The sequence below is a fragment of the Syngnathoides biaculeatus genome, chromosome 11 (genome assembly GCF_019802595.1).
Source record: "Syngnathoides biaculeatus isolate LvHL_M chromosome 11, ASM1980259v1, whole genome shotgun sequence".
NCBI classification, from domain to species: domain Eukaryota; kingdom Metazoa; phylum Chordata; class Actinopteri; order Syngnathiformes; family Syngnathidae; genus Syngnathoides; species Syngnathoides biaculeatus.
The window spans coordinates 31024193-31045723 of record NC_084650.1 but is presented as its reverse complement, the minus strand read 5'-3'; the positions used below and the strand labels follow the sequence as shown (position 1 = coordinate 31045723).

The 21531-nt window shown below is 52.5% G+C and overlaps 3 protein-coding genes across 4 annotated transcripts; 1 reads left to right on the top strand and 2 right to left on the bottom strand.

Moving 5' to 3' along the window:
• Window positions 1-400: 400 nt before the first annotated feature.
• On the bottom strand, window positions 401-3204 carry LOC133508583 (probable pancreatic secretory proteinase inhibitor). 2 transcript variants are annotated; one of them, XM_061834793.1, is made up of 5 exons: window positions 3073-3204; window positions 2971-3002; window positions 2331-2443; window positions 718-1120; window positions 401-610 (listed from the first exon to the last, which is right to left on the bottom strand). In XM_061834793.1, exons 1-4 carry the CDS (start codon window positions 3125-3127, stop codon window positions 1075-1077), a joined length of 246 nt encoding a protein of 81 aa, XP_061690777.1. In that variant the 5' UTR covers window positions 3128-3204; the 3' UTR covers window positions 401-610; window positions 718-1074. The 2 variants fall into 2 exon arrangements, with proteins under 2 accessions (XP_061690777.1, XP_061690776.1); XM_061834792.1 differs by lacking the exons at window positions 401-610; window positions 3073-3204 and having other exon boundaries at window positions 639-1120; window positions 2591-3065.
• Window positions 3205-4386: 1182 nt separating this feature from the next.
• On the top strand, window positions 4387-18337 carry polr2b (RNA polymerase II subunit B). Its single transcript, XM_061834790.1, has 24 exons — window positions 4387-4561; window positions 5319-5391; window positions 6263-6413; window positions 6627-6739; window positions 6819-7038; window positions 8486-8644; window positions 9479-9643; window positions 9730-9926; window positions 10195-10314; window positions 10389-10575; window positions 10651-10794; window positions 10871-11010; window positions 12223-12334; window positions 12405-12559; window positions 13275-13473; window positions 13700-13868; window positions 13937-14128; window positions 14592-14842; window positions 14919-15008; window positions 15069-15176; window positions 16310-16423; window positions 16499-16659; window positions 16742-16937; window positions 18152-18337. The coding sequence occupies exons 1-24, from the start codon at window positions 4543-4545 to the stop codon at window positions 18239-18241; spliced, it is 3525 nt and encodes a 1174-aa protein (XP_061690774.1). The 5' UTR covers window positions 4387-4542; the 3' UTR covers window positions 18242-18337.
• Window positions 18338-18389: 52 nt separating this feature from the next.
• On the bottom strand, window positions 18390-21233 carry igfbp7 (insulin-like growth factor binding protein 7). Its single transcript, XM_061834791.1, has 5 exons — window positions 20772-21233; window positions 19992-20101; window positions 19793-19900; window positions 18669-18837; window positions 18390-18522 (listed from the first exon to the last, which is right to left on the bottom strand). Exons 1-5 carry the CDS (start codon window positions 21199-21201, stop codon window positions 18500-18502), a joined length of 840 nt encoding a protein of 279 aa, XP_061690775.1. The 5' UTR covers window positions 21202-21233; the 3' UTR covers window positions 18390-18499.
• Between the last annotated feature and the right edge of the window lie 298 nt (window positions 21234-21531).

Genomic DNA, 21531 nt, shown 5'->3' with positions numbered 1-21531 from the left:
GTCCCAACGAGTCATCTTGATGGCTGAGGAGTTGAAAGGCCCGTTTACACGAGATGTTGCGCCGAAAAGACCCAGCCCAGTCCAATAAGCCTCGAGACTTGCGACACATACGTGGAAAAAGAAAATGAGAACCGATAAGACGAGATCCTAACTTCTTTGCAGCTGTGAATGGGCGCAAAGGTGCAAATGCAGTTGGGATTTGAAAAATGCAAACGCAAGACGCTCCAATTGTACGTAATATTTACATTCTATGTACAAGGTCCTTTGTACTTGCAAAGAATTGAAGTGCAGGGATGAATAGGCGGGTGGGGTGGGGTGGTGTGGGTGGGGTGGGGGGGGAGCTGATGTCTTGGTGGTCCTGCACGGGATGCTCTGCAGCCCCCTGCTCGCGGGGTGAGTCTTGACTGATGCTGAGTGCCCGTTTTCCGCACTTGATTTTGAAGAGGTCCGTGGCCAGTAATCTTCCGGACAACCTTTGTCATTTTGTACACCGCGAGGATGACGAGACCAATGAAGTTTCGCATTGCGGACAGGAAGCGAGCGCCTCGGAGCTGGTGGAGTTTCCTTCCCTTTCCTTTCCTCCTCCTCGCCGCCAAAGACAATCAGAAGCCTGCAGACGGGAAACAGGAAGTGGCTGAGACAATGTGGAGGCGGACGCAGAAACAAAGTGCGGAAGTCACGCTTGACTGGACACCTCACGGATTCTCTTTGCCTCACCGAAGTCAACTCGGCACCACGTTAGCCACATGAGAGCGTCGTTCTCGTAGCCCCTCAACCTCACGTTAGCGTCATGCTACCGGGTCGAAACGTCAAAGGGTGGAGGTCTGCGTCTGCCTGCGCAATCATGTTAGCGCGAGCGGGAGTAAGCACGACACGTCAGTACCTTGACATTCAATCTTCCTTTATTTCCTTTGGGTACAAATCTTCACATTGAAATTCCTTCTTCACTTTTGTCTTGAACACTCGACTCTAAAACGTACTCCAAATGTCGACTCTTTTTTTTCGGAACAACATGAAAAATCGACAAACGTTTACAGTGTTATACAGTGAAAACGAGGCGATGATGTGATGTCGTCAACAGGGGCCGTCCTTCACGATGACAATATCCGACTTCTTTTCCCTGCGCAAACACAAACACACACGCGCACGGTCACAGGAGTCTGTGCGTTTGTTTGAAAACGTGTGTGTGCGTTCCAGGCGTAGACCGGAAGGCTTTGCGGCCGGCCGGCGTGAGACTCTCGAGCAGCGGTTTGATTTGTGCTCCGGGGCGCCCCCTACGCTCCGTCCCCGGACCGTACGAGGACCGCTTCTCGTGACTTTTCGTGCATTACGCTGCGTTACGGCTGAACACTTGATGTCGCAAAGACGTTCCGGCGTGCCACGTCCGACCGCGTATCAAAGTTGTTTGTCTCGATGATGCGTTACGACTCAACTTGAAAATAGATGGAGGATTTGCAACGTCGGCCTTTCTCAACTCAACTGCTGGGTCAGGACTCAGAGGTTTGTCACACATTTACAGTATTATGGGTGTGTCGCAGACGGCGAGGAAAAAACGACAAGGGGGTCCTTGACTTGTGACAGCAGGCCTACCCATGTCATACTATGCGTTACGACAACTGGGTCAGATGTTATGACAGTAGTATGATGCGTGAGGAGTCCAAATAATCTGTCATGGTGTGTTACGAGCCCCTTGTAACGGGTTGACGCCGTGTCATGATGTGTCGCGGGCCCGTTGTAGTGTGTTGACGCCGTGTCATGATGTGTCGCGGGCCCGTTGTAGTGTGTTGACGCCGTGTCATGATGTGTCGCGGGCCCGTTGTAGTGTGTTGACGCCGTGTCATGATGTGTCGCGGGCCCGTTGTAGTGTGTTGACGCCGTGTCATGATGTGTCGCGGGCCCGTTGTAGTGTGTTGACGCCGTGTCATGATGTGTCGCGGGCCCGTTATACTGTGTTGACGCCGTGTCATGATGTGTCACGGGCCCGTTATAGTGTGTTGACGCCGTGTCATGATGTGTCGCGGGCCCGTTGTAGTGTGTTGACGCCGTGTCATGATGTGTCGCGGGCCCGTTATAGTGTGTTGACGCCGTGTCATGATGTGTCACGGGCCCGTTGTAGTGTGTTGACGCCGTGTCATGATGTGTCACGGGCCCGTTGTAGTGTGTTGACGCCGTGTCATGATGTGTCACGCGCCCATGGTAGTGCGTTGACCCCGTGCCGTGATGTGTTATGAGGCCGTTGGAACGTGTTGACGCTTTTTGTTCCAAATAGCACGTGAGAATTTGTTCGAAAACGTGAGCTGGCGAAGGCGCCGCGACAGATGCAAACTCACAATCTGCGGACGCACAGAGCGCACTCGTTGGAGTAGGTGACGCCGTCGCTGCCGCACACGGGCGAGTAGTTGAGAGGGCACGCTCGGGTCAGGGTGGTACCGCTGCACTCGGGCTGCGAGCAAACAAACGGACCGACGTCAGCGACAAACGGGGAAAACTTGACGTTAGCGGAGACCCGACCGTGCGAACGCAAAGTTTACAGAGAGTCCTTGCGAGCGCCAAGGCCGGAAAACGTCGTGATTTGATTGATCGGACTGACTTCGTCTCGCGTTTTGTCAAGTTTTCCTGTGTCACGTGTTCGCGGCGTCTGCTCGTTTGGTTTTCGGGAGCCCGGTTTCTCCCTCCGGTTACTCGTGTCTCGTCCAGGTGTGTCAGTTTGCCGGTTTCTCTCTGTCTTTGTCGGATCGCGGTGCCGGCGAGCCTGAGCCGTCCCCGCGTGCCACTTTCCCTTCGTTCTTTGTTTCTCTGTCTCAACCTGCTTTTCTGGACTTTTGTCGATTGAGTCTTCTCCCATGTACCTCGTTTGGCTTTTTGACTTTAAAGAAGAAATCTTCCCTTTTTTTTGAGGTTTCCCAGCTTCTCTGCGTTTTTGCCGTCATCCCTAAATCGTGACGCGAAATAAAGGAGAAAATGCCTCACCCTCCTGAAGTCGCTGGATTTGTCCTCAGCATCTGAAAAGCACAATCAACTTCCAAGACGTGTGACGATGAACGCCGGCCGGATGTTTTCCAGGGAACTCACGTGCGAGGATGACGAACATCGCGCAGATGAAGAAGAGCTGAAGCGCGGGCCGCATGGCGACCGGATCGGAACCGACCGGACCGATGTGAGCGCCGCTGGCCACGTATACGCATATACATATACCCGGACCGGCGCCGGTGTTGTGACGGCGCTTTTGTGCGCGTCTAATCTCGGGATAAACGCCGCTGGCCAAATTTGCTGAGCCGGCACAGAAACACGACAACAACAACCCGGCCAGACAAAACACGCGCCGCCGGACGCCCCACGCCGGCTGTCCGCATTTCACGTCAACAACTTTTGTGCGTGCGTCTGCGCGGGAATGACAACAAGCACCCGACAATGGATCGCTATTTCTAAAATCTAAAACTCTTTATTTTAGCGACATTGTTTCATTTTACACAAGAGATTCACCTTGAAATATCAGATCGGTTATCCATCCCAGCTGTCAACGGGCAGGAGGCGGGCGGGGTACACCCTGAACTGGTCGCCAGCCAATCGCAGGGCACATGGAGGCAGACGACAGCCGCACTCACAATCACACCGCGGGCCAATTTAGAGTGTCCAATTAATTAATATTGCATGTTTTTGGGATGCGGGAGGAAATCGGAGTGCCCACCCGGAGAAAAGCCGCGCAGGTACGGGGGAGAACACGCAAACTCCACACTGGCGGCCGGGTCCGGGATTGAACCTGTGAGGCCAACGCTTTCCAGCTGAGTCCTTGTATTATTTCAATGACGTATTTTTTTTTCTTTTTTTGATGAGACAAATGAAAACAGAAAGCAGAAAATGAATCCATTTTCAGAGGGAAACAGTTTGAATATCTGCAAGAAATATTCCACGACTTGTGACTTTGCCCAAGGCTGTGCCAGGCCGAGGCCACCGTGAGTGGTGGATCAGCGTAGCACATAGCAGCGGTCCACATAGCTGCTTGGTCGAGTCAAGTCACATCCGGAATTCCAGTGAGCCACTCAATTTCATTGTCGACAAAATACTCACTGTGAACTTTTCAGCTTCAAAAAATTCAACATATTCATCTTCTAACCCAAGAATAACAATGAAAACATTTATCAATTTCAATTTACTGCTGAGATGCTGAATTTTTGAGAGTGAAAAGTGTACATTGAATGCTTTGACGATGAAAAAAAACGTTAGTGTTAATAATTCACAGTTCAGGGTGTACCCCGCCTCCCGCCCAACGTTGAGCCTCCTCCGTGAGGATAAGCGGCTCAGAATCTGTGGCTGGTTGGAAAGGCGATCCGGCGCATCTTCGAGACTGGGCCACCAAACAAAAGGAGCTGCATTTGCGCGTGAGTGGCCATAGGGGGCAGAAACGTGTCATGGCTTGATTGTTGAGCAGCTGCTCGTCACCAGAAGAAGAAAGCAAACGAAGCGCGCAGCGGCGTCCGTCGACGACGTCTCCGGTTCCCGAAGCTCCCCCTCTTCTACGTTTTCTTCTTTTTGAGGCTTTAAATGTACGACCAGGACGAAGGTGAGCCACTCAACTTGAATAGTTACTCAAGTCGCACATAAACACGACACGTGTGCTAACGTGAGTGTTCGGACTTCAATGAATGGGAGAAGACGATTAGCCGCAGCATCTCAGCTGCTAACCCAGTTAGCTTCACTTCACCGAGACTCTCCTCGCTTGCTTTCCTCCAAACAAAGAAAGAAAGAAAGAAAGAGCACGGACCCAGGCTAACAAGGAACTCCTCATGCTAATCACGAGTTCTTCACGGGGACTCGGTGCTAACATACTAAATCTAGTGACTCTCTCGCCAAACCATCGAAGTCTGCTCTCTGTATCTCACCTCGCTCGTCTCAAAGCATCCAACTTTGGCTGTCCCTCCCTCTCATGAGCATATTCACATATATTCATCTTCATTCCTCTCCTCTCTAGTGCGTGCCTCCCTCTCTCTCATAGTTCCTCGGCCTGGTACCTGCTTTCACTGCAGATCACAATGTCATCTGCGAACATCAACAAAATCAAAAACCCTGTAACCATTTAACATGCATTATGCAACATTGTCTTTGATCATCATATTGTGTACAATTTAGGAGAAAATGAGATTCACTGTCCACCTCATTCAAGGTACACGTCTCACACAATCCATCTTCAGGGATATTATGGAATCGAGCACTTTCGAGGGACAGAAGAAGAGAACCGGAGCCAACTGAGCGAGCAGATTTTTGATTTCACTTGTGAATTGTGCCATGAAATGTAACCTCTCGCGTGTCCGTGCTTTCAGATAACCAGTACGATGAAGACGACGACGAGATCACGCCAGATCTGTGGCAGGAAGCCTGCTGGATCGTCATCAGGTGATCTCGCTGTGCATTGACCTACAGTTGAAGCCGCAAGTTTACTTCCGCTGCAAAAACACACTTTTCATTTTTTTGTCTCACTGAAATCAAATCAAACAAAATCTCTCGTTCGGGAGGATCACCCAAATCTTTACATTTGGTTGAATGTCACCTTGATGAGAGAGAAATGCCGCATTTTTTTTCAATGACATCGAGTAGCATTTCCGTTGAACTGCACGACTTGGGTCAAACATTTGTGCCACCTCGCTTCAAACGCTCCACCGAGAAACCTGCAGTCTCGGGTCCGAGTGACTGCAGGCCTGTCGCCTTGACATCTGCGGTCATGAAGTCCCTCGAACACCTCGTGCTGGATCACCTCAAGAGCATCGCGCGCGTGTGTGTGTGTGTGTGTAACGAGTAACCATATATGTATATATAAAGCCTAAAGATTTTGGGTTAGCCAGAGACCACATTGCCCACTAAAATGGATCCAGCCCCAGACTCAGAATCCCAGCTCCATATTTTGAAGCAAAACGGGACTATCGTGTGCTGACGTCTTAGCAGGTGATGTGATGTGAAAGTAAGGAAATGAGATCTGAGCCATCTAAAGTGGAATTGTCCCAAATGTGAAGAAAATCTATGATTGCAACCCCCCTCCCTCCACTAATAAGCAGGTAAACATAGAGATAAATGGATTTCCACCAAAAATGGGGGATTTGTCCCACTACGAAAAAATCCGCAATATTTGCCACGCGCTGTAAGAAGTCTTGTACCATGCGAGCGAACTACACGAGCCCTGTCAAATATTTATTTTAGTCTACGCCGCAGGCCGCAAAATATGACGTGTTTCTGAAATGGTGCGGCCTTTTGCTTGCCATCTGTTTTGCAGCTCCTATTTTGACGAGAAGGGCTTGGTGCGGCAGCAGCTGGATTCCTTCGACGAGTTCATCCAGATGTCGGTCCAGAGGATCGTGGAGGACGCGCCGCCCATCGACCTGCAGGCCGAAGCTCAGCACACCTCGGGAGAAGTGGAGGAGCCTGTGAGTTCTTGTCTTCTGACCGCACCCAGTCCTCGAGCGGCAAAGACAGACCATTGATCCGCATCAATCAATCCGTAAATCCGCGATAGGTGATCCAGGAAGTAGAGAGGGATTACTGTAGCAGACCCAGTTAGTTGCAAAAATTCCTTCAAGCACAGATCTCATGAAAAAGTTTCTCGTGCTGACTTGTGGTTTGGGTCTTGTGCGTCGCAGCCGCGTTACCTGCTGAAGTTCGAGCAAATCTACTTGTCCAAGCCCACCCACTGGGAACGAGACGGCGCCCCGTCACCCATGATGCCCAACGAAGCCCGACTGCGAAACCTCACGTAGGCCCGCCCGCCCGCCCGCCGTGCCCTTTCCGCGGCGGCCGTCTGCGCCCGTCTCACCGGCCCGGTGTCCTCGCAGATACTCGGCCCCTCTGTACGTGGACATCACCAAGACCATCATCAAGGAGGGCGAAGACCAGCTGCAGACTCAGCACCAGAAGACCTTCATCGGGAAGATTCCCATCATGCTGCGCTCCACCTACTGCCTGCTCAGCGGCCTGACCGACCGTGACTTGTGCGAGCTCAACGAGTGCCCGCTGGACCCCGGCGGGTACTTCATCATCAACGGCTCGGAGAAGGTGCGCCTCCCTATGAACCTTTCTCTACTTTTTATGCTTCAATGGTAATCTCTAATTTCTAAGAAAAAAAGCAAGCAAACGTTGAAAATTGTACATTTACTCCGCCGCGCGGGCCGGCCGCCGTTGGCGAATAGCGGAGGCAGCTAACGCCAGTGACTATTGACAGATTCGGCGTGTGGGCCATCGGCTGGTTCAATAAAGCCCATCCGGCCGATGGTGGAGCCCGTTGTCGCTCTGTCTTGTTTTGTCCGGAAATAAATCAAGCGGGTGGTAAAGAGACACCAATACACGTCGCGTTCTTGCTACTTGGTACGCTGAATGAAGTAAAATGGGGGGCCTCGATCGTCACAAGATGGAGCAATCGGTCTTTGGTGGAAATGACCTGTTCATTTACTGCAGGGGTGCTCACTGCGTCCATTGCAATCGAGGCAGTTTTGGTAGACGGATTTTGATGATGCCGTGCCCAAAAAAAAAAAAAAAGACGTCAGCCTTCATCTCAACGCTTGATTCCGGTGTGGCAGATCGCTGGCCTCCTACTCACGGTCTCGCTTTTGCTTTCTCCATGACAGTCGCAGCAATGCACGTGTGCCCTATTTAATTGCTCCAAAATGTACCCATTCATCCATTTTCTGAGCCGCTTATCCTCACGAGCAGCCACGGTCCACGCTGAGCCGGTTGCCAGCCAATGGCAGAGCAGACGGCGACAAAGAGCCGCAGTGACGATCACACCGCCGGGGCAATTTGGAGTGTCCAATGAATGCTGCGCGTTTTGGGGAGGTGGGAGGAAACCGGAGTGCCCGGAGAAAAGCCACGCAGGCAGAACTTGCAAACTGCACACAAGGGGGGTTGGGATGGAAACCTGGACCTCAGAACTGTGAGGCCAACACGTTTCAGTTGATCCACCGCGCCGCTCAAAAATATAAAATTACAATCAATAATGTACCTTTTTTTTTTTTTTTTTTTTGATCTATTTATGCCAGTGAGGCATCGTGATGAATGGTCCTTTATTAGATGGCAATGGGCACATATGGCAATTCATGTATCTTCATGTATTTACTTTTTTGTTGGCGTGGCGTGAGATTTTTGCACTTTAAATTATGTGCCTTGGCTCCAAAAAGTATTAAAAAAAAAAAAGGCATAGTATTACAGGGGTTGTTTTGTGTGGCCTAAAATGAATTTGAACATTGGATCTACTCAAGTTTTAAGCTTGTTGGCGCCTTGTAGTCCAGTGTACAGTTCCTTTTTTTAAAAAGTAAAAACAAAGCAATTTTCTTTGCAACTCCTTTTTTTTTTGTGTCCTAACTTTAATTTAAGAATGTGTTTTTTATCTGCTGCTGCCTTTTAAGACATTTTTCTCCTGTGAACTTGTGGCCAGCCACCACCTGATATTGCTTTTGGGTGTCCGGCCAACGCAGCAGCAGATGACAGTGCTTGACGATGTGTTCAGGTGCTGATTGCTCAGGAGAAGATGGCCACCAACACGGTGTACGTGTTCGCCAAGAAGGACTCCAAGTACGCCTTCACGGGCGAGTGCCGCTCCTGCTTGGAGAACTCGTCGCGGCCCACCAGCACCATCTGGGTTAGCATGATGGCGCGAGGAGGACAGGTCAGTCCCCGTTCCTGCTTTTGAACAATGTCTGGACTACGATAGCCGCAAAAAGAATATGCTGAGATATTTTACAGTGGAAGCTGGATATAACGGCCTAATAGGGACGGGCCTGTCTGATATAGTCAACTGTTCGTTACGTTGAGGCACTTTTTTTTTTTTTTTTTTTTTTGCCATCTGCACCCATATTACTGTAGAACATAAAATGGTTTTGTAGTTTTTCATTTGTGTCCTAAAACACCCACAGCAGTTATTGTGAATAAATATAAAAAAGTTTGAAAATATTTGACTGACCACGCCAATGTACGTAGTCTTGGTGGCATTGCTGTCCGTAGAGTTTTCATGAACTGTAAGTTACAGTAAGTATACTATCGAAAGTATACTAAAATGTGTTTATCAATTTCATGGGTGAATATAACGAGGCGAAATATTGTCATTGCTTCACAGTCATAACGAAAGTATAACTACACTGAGGCCCGCCGGCGACTAAAATGAGTTTGACACCCCCTGCTGTAAAGCCAGTAGTTTCCTCTTAAAAATGGGAAGTAGCACACCGGCCTCCAGATGGCACTGCTGGCTCGTGCCCACCAAGCCTTTTATTTTGATTACGTGCACTAGAAATAGACCACAACCGAAACCGATTTTACTCAAAACACTTTCTTTTGAAATGAATATTCCATGACTCTTAAAAATACCGTTAATTATCTTACGGACGATTTGATTTAGAAGAATGCATGCAAGGCTTTGTCGTCCAAACACGCACGCGCTGTTGTTGCGTATTTGACTGTGCGATATGATGACACTTTTCGAGTGCGACGCGTTCTCGTCTTTCAGGGCGTGAAGAAGAGCGCCATCGGCCAGAGGATCGTCTCCACGTTACCGTACATCCGACAGGAAGTCCCCATCATCATCGTGTTCCGAGCGCTGGGCTTCGTGTCCGACCGAGACATCCTGGAGCACATCATCTACGACTTCGACGACCCCGAGATGATGGAGATGGTGCTCAGTCGAGGCTCGCCTGCCGCTCGGCGTTCCTCGCGGCGGCGTCTCGTGACCCCCCCCGTCTCTCCCTTGCGACCGTTCAGGTGAAGCCGTCGCTGGACGAAGCCTTTGTAATCCAGGAGCAGAATGTGGCCTTGAACTTCATCGGGTCCAGAGGAGCCAAACCGGGAGTCACCAAAGAGCGCAGGATCAAGTACGCCAAAGAAGTCTTGCAGAAAGAAATGCTGCCGCACGTCGGCGTCAGCGACTTCTGCGAGACCAAGAAGGCCTACTTCCTCGGGTGAGCCTTGCCAAAATGACTTTTTAACATTAGACATTTGGAACAGCAGCAGGCAAAGTGAATTTTCAGACACCCAAGACCCCGTGAGGCGTACTAAATGACAGCACTGTATGAAATAAGGGTGGGACTCTTTTTAAACCATCAATATAGTGAATGAAAGGCTTTTTGAGGGATAAGAGTCGGCCATCGAGTACTTAGGTACTTAGAAGGCGGACTAATGCGTACGGTTTGACAGCGAGATGCTGTGTGTTGGAATGTCGGGGTCCAGGTACATGGTCCACAGGCTGCTGCTGGCTGCTCTGGGCAGACGAGAGCTGGACGACAGAGATCACTATGGCAACAAGAGACTGGACCTGGCCGGACCGCTCCTAGCGTTTCTCTTCAGAGGGTCGGTCGGGCCGCCGCCTCCTCTCCTTTTTGTCTTTTTGTCGGGCTGTGCTTGAGCTTCCCGTCTTGCGTCAGAATGTTCAAGAACCTTCTGAAGGAGATCCGCATCTACGCGCAGAAGTTCATCGACCGAGGCAAAGACTTCAACCTGGAGCTGGCCATCAAGACAAGGATCATCTCGGACGGACTCAAGTACTCGCTGGCCACGGGCAACTGGGGTGACGTCAAGAAGGCCCACCAGGCCCGTGCGGGCGTGTCCCAGGTCAGGTTTGTCACCGATGCGCGCGCTGTGATGTCATTTCCTGCCCTTCCCAACGCTCTCTTTGTCTCGTCGTAGGTGCTGAACCGGCTCACCTTCGCATCCACCCTGTCTCACCTGCGCCGCGTCAACTCTCCGATCGGACGCGACGGGAAGCTGGCCAAACCCCGACAGCTGCACAACACGCTGTGGGGGATGGTGTGCCCCGCCGAGACCCCCGAGGTCAGCGCTCGTCACGAGGACACAGCCAGAACCTGTCCAGGTATTGATTTTGTGTGTGGGTGTTGGTGTTCCTCAGGGTCACGCTGTGGGGCTGGTGAAGAACCTGGCCCTGATGGCTTACATCTCTGTGGGATCTCAACCTTCTCCCATCCTGGAGTTCTTGGAGGAGTGGAGCATGGAGAACCTGGAAGAGATCTCGCCTGCTGCCATTGCAGAGTCAGTTACACGCACGCATACTGCAGTGACTCCACTTGCCATCTTGGCTGCGCTTTTGACTGCGTTGTCATTGTGACATTTTTTTTTGGACGGCCAACAAATAAATTGTATTGTGACCAGAGTTGGGGAAGCCGTTCAATTTACTTTAGGAATTTGGGGGATAAATTTTCGCTTTATATCGCAGCTGTTTGGGGAAAATCTTTTTGTCCCCTTTTGAATGGACACCCCACGGAGCAGGCCATATTGACACAAACAAATTGAATTGTTGACATCTTTGCACATTTCACGTCACCGCCGACCCTTTACTGTGACCCTCAACTATTTGACATGGGTGCTGTCCATTTCATAAGCCCCTATAATGAGTAATAAAAATGGATTTGGGTTTCCGTTGCTTGGACGCAGGTTGCCTGATCCCAGAGGTCGGGCTCGAAGGTGAGCGCCTGGTAGCCGGGGCTGCACCCGTGGGGCCCGAAAGAGTAACATGGGTCCCCTGGGTCCCCCTTCCCACGGGCTCACTCCCAGTGGGGGGGGGCCGCGGGGCTCAGGTGCAGTGTGAGCTGGGCGGTGGCCAAAGGCTGAGACATTTGCGATGCCATCCCCGGCTAAAGAAAGTGGCTGACGTGTCACCGTTGAGAAGAGCCAGATGAGGTGGCTCTGGCATCTGATTCAGACGCTTCCCGGAAGCCTCCCCGGTGAGGGGTTCCGGGCACATCCCACCCTGGGGATGACCCAGAACACGCCGGAGAGATAGTCTCTCGGCTGGCCTGGGAAGACTTTGGGATCTCACCAGATGAGTTGGATGAAGTGACTGGGGAGAGGGAAGCCTGGGCGCTCCTGCTAAAGCTACTGGCCCCACGACCTGACCTCAGATAAGCGGTAGAAGATGGATGGTTCGTCACTTTCGTTGGGAGGACAGCTGTTTTGAATGTACTGATTGACTCGATAAGGAAAGCCACAGACGTGTCCAAATGAGACCTTGCAGCTCACAGTGCATGTCGGAGCAAATGAGAATCAGGACGTCAATGGAATTGCAGAATTGTGACGAGGCACAGATCTGGCCAAGGTCCCGATTTTTATTGGGCTGCACTTAAGGTTCCTTAAGAGCATAGTGGCCGCCGTAATGCTTAAGTTCCATTACTCACAACTACATTGTCATGACTGCGCTGTGTAGTGCCTGTCAATTGATTGCGTTTGTCCGATGCGACCCGGCAGCGCCACAAAGATCTTCGTGAACGGCTGCTGGGTCGGAATCCACAAGGATCCCGAGCAGTTGATGAACACGCTGAGGAAGCTTCGGCGCCAGATGGACATCATCGTGTCCGAGGTGGGTAGGGAGAAGGCCGCTTCCCGGGACGCCGCTCGCGCCTGACCCCGACCTCCCGGAAACATTTCAGGTGTCCATGATCCGAGACATCAGAGAGCGCGAGATCAGGATCTACACGGACGCCGGGCGCATCTGCAGACCTCTCCTGATTGTGGAGAAGCAGAAACTGCTGCTCAAGAGGAGACACATCGACCAGCTCAAGGAGAGAGAGTACAACAACTACAGGTGACGAGTTGACACGTTGCTTATGCAGATGCGATTTTGGCTTCCACAATACTCGTTTGATATGAAAAGTGCAGTGCCGGCCCCCACGTGGCCAACGTATAATTAAGGTCAATTTCAAAAGAAAAGCTTCAAATGGCATTGGTGTCTAATGCAGTAGTATATGAAGCCTTTACTTTGAAGTTGGTTGGCAGTTAGGTGGGGCGTCACGGTAAGACGCGATTAACGATCGCTGGAGCGCCTGCCTCCGCTTCAACTGACCGCAGGAAAAAAACGAAAAGCACAACTCCCGAGTTTTTGGGGTTTTTTTTTTTTGGTAGCATGCGACTGCATGACTGACCAAGCACAACGGCGGACATCGAAATGAAACCAAGTCGCTTTTAAGCATGAACTGTACGTGCTTCCATTAAAGTTGTAATACGTGATTGCACTTTGTCGTAGCACATTTAAGCAGTTGGCAAAGTAGAAGTAGTTTTCTTTTTGGGGGGGGGGGACACAGACACACACACACACACACACACGTTTAGTTTATCTATCAATCTTATGTAAAGATTCATTTTGCTCTGAAAAGTAGTGCACTGAATATATTCTTCCCTAAGATGAAGAAGAATGTTTTTCCTAATAATCGCGATTACAATATTGATGAAAACAATCGCAATTATTTTGGCCATAATTGTGCACCCGTTGCCCGCTCGCCAATCTCCTCCTCGGGATTCAGCTGGCAGGACCTCGTGGCAAGCGGCGTGGTGGAATACATCGACACGTTGGAGGAGGAGACGGTGATGCTGGCCATGACTCCCGATGACCTTCAGGAAAAGGGTGTGGCCTACTGCTCCACCTACACCCACTGTGAGATCCACCCATCCATGATCCTGGGGGTGTGCGCCTCCATCATCCCCTTTCCCGATCACAACCAGGTGAGACGTCGGCTCCCGTTGCGATTCCGTGAGCTTTTGGATGCTTAGCAGAATGTTTAGTCATCTGCGGGCGTCGGGGGGGGGTGTCGCTCCTCCCGAACATTTCCCAATTAGGAGACTCTGGCAAAGTTACCTCACCTTCTGGGTCCTTTCATCCAGGAAGCGTTAGCAGCTTAATGCTCTTTCGTGTAGTGCGCCCGTGGAAGTTTAGACTGTATGTGTTCAGTCTCCCAGGAACACGTACCAGTCAGCTATGGGCAAGCAGGCCATGGGCGTGTACATCACCAACTTCCACGTTCGCATGGACACGCTGGCGCACGTCCTGTATTACCCTCAGAAGCCGCTGGTGACCACACGCTCCATGGAGTACCTGCGCTTCAGAGAGCTGCCCGCAGGTATCGTTCTCCGCAAGCGCCCGCCGCCATGCCTCGTTGGCCGCTAGCGCCACCTTCCTGTCTTTCAGGCATCAACTCCATCGTGGCTATCGCCTCGTACACGGGCTACAACCAGGAGGACTCGGTCATCATGAACCGCTCGGCCGTGGACCGAGGATTCTTCCGGTCCGTCTTCTATCGCTCCTACAAGGAGCAGGAGTCCAAGAAGGGCTTTGACCAGGAGGAGATCTTCGAGAAACCCACCAGGGAGACCTGCCAGGGTGAGCGCGCGTCGCCGCGTCGTTGCGTCCTGACCTCATCGTTCCGTCATGGCGTACCGTCCTGATGTGATTTTGCAACGACATCTTCTCTTGTAATTATGTCATCCGTGCCATCGTCTTGTATATGACACCTCACCGGTGACATGCTAATATTGTGCTCCGATGACACGATCACGTCATCAGAATAATCTTTATTTGCCAAGGATCTCAAAAGCACACGCTGCTCCCGTACAACAACCGTTTGGCGGATGTTTTGAATTTTGACACCCTTTATTTAAACCGTGCAAAGGTTTTCGACCCAGGCCCCTAAAAGAATTGGGAATCGAGGACCAGAATCTCTCAAATTCAAACTACGCCCAACCCTAGAGACGATCGTCTCGTCGTTACGTCGTCGCATTGTGACCTCCGGTTTATGAGATGGCAACGTTGACTGCGTCCGGCCGGCCGGCCGCTCGCCTCGCAGGGATGCGGCACGCCATCTACGACAAACTGGACGACGACGGTCTGATAGCCCCGGGCGTACGTGTGTCCGGGGAGGACGTGATCATCGGCAAGACCGTGACGCTGCCCGACAACGACGACGAGCTGGACAGCAGCAACAGACGCTACACCAAGCGAGACTGCAGCACCTTTCTGCGCACCAGCGAGACCGGCATTGTGGACCAGGTCATGGTCACGCTCAACCAGGAGGGGTACAAGTTCTGCAAAATTCGGGTAACTTTCCACTCCCCTGCTCGCTCCCTTCTGACTGCGCGGCGTTACGTGACGTCTTCCACTTTTGGGACGTTAGGTGCGTTCTGTCCGAATCCCTCAAATCGGAGACAAGTTTGCCAGCAGACACGGACAGAAAGGAACCTGCGGGATCCAGTACAGACAGGAGGTAAACGGGAAGCGACAGACGGGAAGAGGAAGCACTTGTCACGCTCGTTTTGCCTTGCAGGACATGCCGTTCACGTGTGAGGGCATCACGCCCGACATCATCATCAACCCTCACGCCATCCCGTCCAGAATGACGGTCGGACATCTTATTGAGTGCCTTCAAGGCAAGGTGAGATGGCCCCCCTGAATTTTATATCACAGTCTGCTTAAATGAGAGGCGTGCACAATGTGTCGATCACGTGACTGCGTCCCAAAAAAGACATCGGCCTATCATCCATCTCGTCGCTTGATTCAGGTGTGGCCGATGCGTCCATGGCAGTCGCGGCGATCAATTTATACAGAAATGCCGGACATTCCAAAGGCTTCACACACTTTTTCCTCCCCCAGTATACACTAAAATAGTTGATCGAGTACTCTGGAATCAGTACAAAAGGATTCAAGATGCTTTCTGATCCAATTGGACGCACAATATAGTTTGTGTGTGTGTGTGTACGTGTGTCCAGACAAAGGCGCTATTGGCTGACTTGGCTTGCCTTCCTTATGACTTGAAGCGACGTCCCATTCTAAATCCAAATGGTTGAATATGATGTTGGTCTTTGTAGCCGTCACACTTTCAACTCTCCTGGGAAGGCTTGCGAGGTTTACGAGTGCGCTCACGGGAATTTTTGCTCATTCTTCCCGGAGCACATTTGTGAGGTCACACACTGATGTTGGACGAGGAGGCCCGGCTCGCTGTCGGCTCCAAATGAAGGTAAAGGTGTTCGATCTGGTTGAGGGCGGTGCAGACCGCTCAAGTTCAACCAGAGCACATCCTCACATCCGTCTTTCTGGACCTCGCTCTGTGCACCGGTCCGCAGGCGTGCTGGAACAGAAAGGGGTCATCTCCACGCTGATGGTCCAGAATGTCTCGGTACTCCGAAGCATTTAGAGTTTCCGCGTTTATCCGTTTCCAGCTTTGCGGCAACACTTTGGAGATGGCCCCTTCCCGAAGACGGCTTTGATGTGGCTGGATTGGACTGGCCTCAATCCTGTAGAACGCCTTTGGATGACTGCTGGCCCAACCTCAGCACTTGGGGAAAAGTCACATCAACACACTCGTAAACAGAATGGGAAGACGTTCCAGGAGCGTTGATGTCGGAATTGGTGCAATTGGAGAGAGAGAGAGAGAGAGAAGAGAGAGAGAGAGAGAGAGAGAGAGAGGGACGCGATAGATTAAGAATTAGATGTGACTACTTTTGGCTTTATTGTCTGGATTTGGAAGCCAACCGCGGTGAAAAGAAAAATCCTGTTCCCTCCCGGCAGGTTTCCGCCAACAAAGGCGAAATCGGCGACGCCACGCCCTTCAACGACGCCGTCAACGTGCAGAAGGTCTCCAACCTGCTCTCGGAGTACGGTTATCACCTGAGAGGAAATGAGGTCAGCGCAAGTTTCCGTGCCGCCGCTCGAATGCCGTCGACTTGGCGTTGACTTTGACGGGGGGGGCGTCTTCAGGTTCTGTACAACGGCTTCACGGGACGCAAGCTGACGTCTCAGATCTTCATCGGGCCGACGTACTACCAGCGCCTCAAGCACATGGTGGACGACAAGATCCACTCCAGGGCCCGCGGACCCGTGCAGATCCTCAACCGGCAGCCCATGGAGGGGCGCTCGCGGTGAGACTTGTGGGATGTCCCTCACGCTCGTCCCGGGGGCTGGACGCTTCTGCCGACGTAACCCCGCCCGCGTACGTTTCAGTGACGGCGGCCTTCGTTTCGGAGAGATGGAGCGTGACTGTCAGATCGCTCACGGCGCCGCCCAGTTCCTGCGCGAGCGGCTGTTCGAGGCGTCGGACCCCTACCAGGTGCACGTGTGCAACCTGTGCGGACTCATGGCCATCGCCAACACGCGAACGCACACGTACGAGTGTCGCGGCTGCCGCAACAAAACGCAGGTAACGCAAAACGTGCGCGCGACCGCCTCGTCAGATCGGATCCGTCGCATCCCGACGAGCGGCCCGCTTTTGTCAAGATTTCAGGGTCCGTCATCGGTCGGAATATTTACAAGTGACGGGATCATCACGAGATGGAGGCGTGTGTTTATTTCCGCGACTTGCTCGCATTTTTGACATCGTTGACCTCTCGGGGCCCCTCAAGGATGAGCCCCTGACATCCGTTTCGCTCAAATCAACACAAATACTGGAATGGTGCGAACTGACCGTCATTCAATTAGTTTATTGCCTTACTCGCAAATTGTTGGGCTCGAACGCGGTCTGCCACTCCTCCTGGTCGCGTCCATCAAATTTGTTGTTGAACTCTCCACAACACACTGCAAATAACTTGGGTGTTGTTTGACACTTTCAAATCTTGTCCTTTTGTCACCGACATTGAAAATAACAATTGGCCGTCCGACCGTTCCGGCACTACTAAGGTTTTGGATCGGTTACGCCACGACGACGTCGGGGGGGGGGGGGGGGGGGGGGAGATCTTACGGGGCCCGTCGATGATTCGCGGGTCATTGATCGGATGGACGGATGATGACACGGAAGCAGGTGGGCATAGAATGCTAATTATGGGCTGATACCGACGGAATGAAGAGCGAGCGGCGAGCGCCGGACTGGTTTATCCCCGATCTTGTGGTCCCGATGATCAGGTGTCAAACGGGCCAGGCCGACAGTCGTGTACATTTAAGGTGTTTGATATCTGGATTTGACTTTGATCCGAGAACACAGAAACCTGACAAAAGTTTAATTGTGCCAGAGTTTGGGAATTGTAGTTGGGGAGCAGAACAGAACCTTTTGTGTTGAGACTATCACAACACACCGTAGGACATTTGGTGCAAGCCACACTCTAAAATGTGTCACAACTGCTGTCTGCGATCAGGCCAGCTTCTGGACCTCCTTTCGGTATCAGCCTTGCAAATGAACACGAGTTGATGTTAATGCCGTCCGTCGCTCGTCTTTTTGAAAAGTGAGACGCCTCCGGTCTTGCTACACGGCTCGGATTGGCGGCGGCCTGATTTCATTTCGCTCTTGTCGAATTTCTTACTTAAGCGCTCGCGCTGTTGTAAACGCAAACGCGAAAATGGCAAAAGTGGTCGCCGACGTGCGACTCGTATCGTGATCGTCGGCCGCGCTGTTGAGTTCCGTCGTCTTGTTTGTGTTTTCAGATCTCGTTGGTGCGCATGCCGTACGCGTGTAAGCTTCTCTTCCAGGAGTTGATGTCGATGAGCATCGCGCCGCGCATGATGACGTCATAGCGAGCGTGTCGAACGGACGCTGTCCTTCCTCCCTGCAAGTTTTGAACTCTTTCCTTTTGTAAATGACAATAAAAGTGCCGCGAGCACACGACGGTACGCTGCAGGTGAGCTTTATTCATATTTCTTGCTCAAAGGGTTAATGAGGATAGCAAAACGAGTACTGTATTTCCCGCGAGTTGGAAAGGAAGCGATAGGCCTGAGCACGCTTTGGATATAAAATGTCAGCGCGGGTCTTCCCCGTGGCGGACGACCGGCGGCTCACAGCTCTCCGTCCTTCGTCGCTGGGAATGGGAGGGAGGGAGGGAGGGAGGGAGGGAAAAAAGAAAGGCAGCGCCGTTGGTGACCTTTGACGACGACGACGTCGCTTCGGGATTTGCGCCGCTCGTTATTTGGTCGCAAAACACGTCGACTCTCGATCGGCTCTTACCTTCCTCGGCTGGAACGTCGTCGGCGACTGCGACGTCATCGACGGCCTCCACCTTGACGTCCTGGATGTCGGTCACCAGGCGAATTTCGCCGACTGCTGACACGTCGCCTTTGGCGTTGGCGGCGTGGCACTCGTAGGAGCCCGCTTCATCTTTTGTAAGCGGAGAGATCTGAAAGGTGTGGAAAGGGGTGGGGGGGGGGGGGGGGCTGTTAGACTTTTTTTTTTTTTTTTTTTTTTTAAACCCCATTAACACATTTCAACATCGAAGTTGCGTGTGCCCACTTCCTGCTTTTGCACTAAAGTTGCGCACCCTCACTTCCTGCCGTTTGCCCACTTCCTGCTTTCGGAATGAAGTTGCGCACGCCCACTTCCTGCCATGTACCCATTTCCTGCTTTTGCAATGTTGTGCATGCCCACTTCCTGCTTTTGCAATGAAGTTGCGCATGCCGACTTTCTGGTTTCGCAATCTCGCTGAGCCCGCCCACTGGGTGCCTTGTGCCCACTTCCTGCTTTCGCATTGAAGTTGCGTGTGCCCACTTCCTGCCGTTTGCCCACTTCCTGCTTTCGGAATGAAGTTGCGCACGCCCACTTCCTGCCATGTACCCATTTCCTGCTTTTGCAATGTTGTGCATGCCCACTTCCTGCTTTTGCAATGAAGTTGCGCATGCCGACTTTCTGGTTTCGCAATCTCGCTGAGCCCGCCCACTGGCTGCCTTGTGCCCACTTCCTGCTTTCGCATTGAAGTTGCGTGTGCCCACTTCCTGCTTTTGCACTAAAGTTGCACACCCCCACTTCCTGCCGTTTGCCCACTTCCTGCTTTTGCACTAAAGTTGCGCACCCCAACTTTCTGCCTTGCGCCCACTTCCTGCTTTTGCAATGACGCCCACTTCCTGCCGTGTCCCCGCCCACTTCCTGCCGTGTGCCCACTTCGTCCCTTGTGCCCACTTCTTTCCGTTGTAATGCAATCGCGCGCACGGTCTTTCCTGCCTTCGCAGTGTCGTCGCGCACGCCCACGACGGCGCGCCCACTTCCTTTCCTTTGCAATCGAGTTGAGCCCGCCCAGTCGCTGCCTTCGCAAAAAATAGCTTGCGCGGCTTCCCTTCCCTTCCCTTCCTGCCACTGACCAGAACCCAGCCGGTCACTTGATGTTTCTCGGGTCCGCCTCTGGTCTGGACGGCCAGGTTGTCTCTGTCCCCGGGAAGAAGAGCAAATTTCTTCCTGCCGCCAATCACCTGAGGGGGGCGCGCGCACACACACACGCACACATCGTCACGGTCACGGCGACGCGCGGTTTTGTTTTTGTGCGGTTGCGCACGCGCGTACCTTCCGCCAGGTGAGCACGGGTGTGGGCACGCCGACAGCCTCGCAGCTGAGGAAAACCTGAGCGCCGCTGACGTTGAAGACGCGTGCGGGAGGCGAAACGATGAGGGGAGCTGCGCAGACACGAAGAGGAATTCTGTTTAGGCTCCGTCTGGAATTTTGTCTTTGGGCGAGCGTCAAAAGGATTGAGGTGATAAAAAGAGAGAAAAAGGCTGCCGTCACTTTGGGTTAGCCCAGCGTGAACGTGACCAACATTCTCCGTGCTGTCAATCTAAGTCGTGTGTCGTTTTTTTGTTGGCATGCAAATAAACCAGTGTTAGCCAGTGTTTGTTGCTGTTAGCCTGAGCGAGGCTCACTCTTTGGTCGGGAAAATATCAATTCATCGTCCGTCAAATTCTCCGTGCCCCTTAATCCTCCCTGATGCATGGCGGCGAGGGCGGGGTGCGCCCGGAACTGGTCGCAGCTAATCATTTGCACACACATTCACACGTAAGGACAAGGAAAGTCTTCAAATCACCGGGATTGCATTTTTTTCGGGACGGGGGAGGCAACCGAAAGCTGCGGGGAGATCGTGTTTGGGTGAATGTTTGGAGCTTTCGGAGAGGAAAGGAATATTCTTGACTTTTTTTAAAGACTATTTCACAATATGCACAAATTGGTTTGTGTTTCCTGCCGTTTTGTTGTGAGAGGACGTAAAAAGATCGACTCTTAATTCTTTGTGACTTTCCTGAATCATCGGCGGCGTTTCAATCAACGGTGATGTCATCGGTCAGCCATCCTCACCTGCCGCGCATCTTCCTTTGTTGCGCACGCCGATTTCCGCTCGACCTTCTCGTCGCGCGCGCGCGTCGGCGCTGTTGAGGGCGCAGACGTGCGCGTAGGTGACTCCGTCGGTGCCGCACACTTGATCCTGGCTCTTGCACGCGCACACGCCTACCTTGCTCTTTTTGTCCGCCCGCACGCACTCCAGGCCCGATCCGCAGCGTTGCGCGCCGGCGCTTCTGCCGCCTCTGCAGCGTTCACCCTCCGCCGCGAGGCACAGCGCGCAGCAGCCGCACGCGTCCAGAACCGAACCGGCGGCGCAGCCCGTAGACGGCGGAGTCGCGCAGCCGGCCGGGTCGCACGGCCCGCAGTCCGGAGCCGCCCGGACGCGCAGCAGCAGCAGCGCCGCCGCGAGCGGAAGCGAACACGACAAAATCCACTCGGACTTCATGACTCCGTCGGAACCTCAAACTTGTGATATGAACCGACAGAAAGCAACCGCGCCCGGATGCCCGCCCGTGCGTCACATTCTTTAAGGGGGGGAAGGGGGGGGGTGTTAGACGCGGCAGATAATCGTCGATTTGAGGCGAATCTTGTTTGAACAAATCTGGGCTTGATGGGGCAGCGCCTCAGTCCAAACAAGGATCGCAATCCCGGGAGTCAACTAGACAATGAGTGGCTCGGGAAAGTTAGCACAAAACGTTGCCGTGTCCACTCGACACCCGTGAAGGGACGTCGCATACGCAGTCCTTTTTCCCTTGCCGCGGGCCGGAGCCGAACC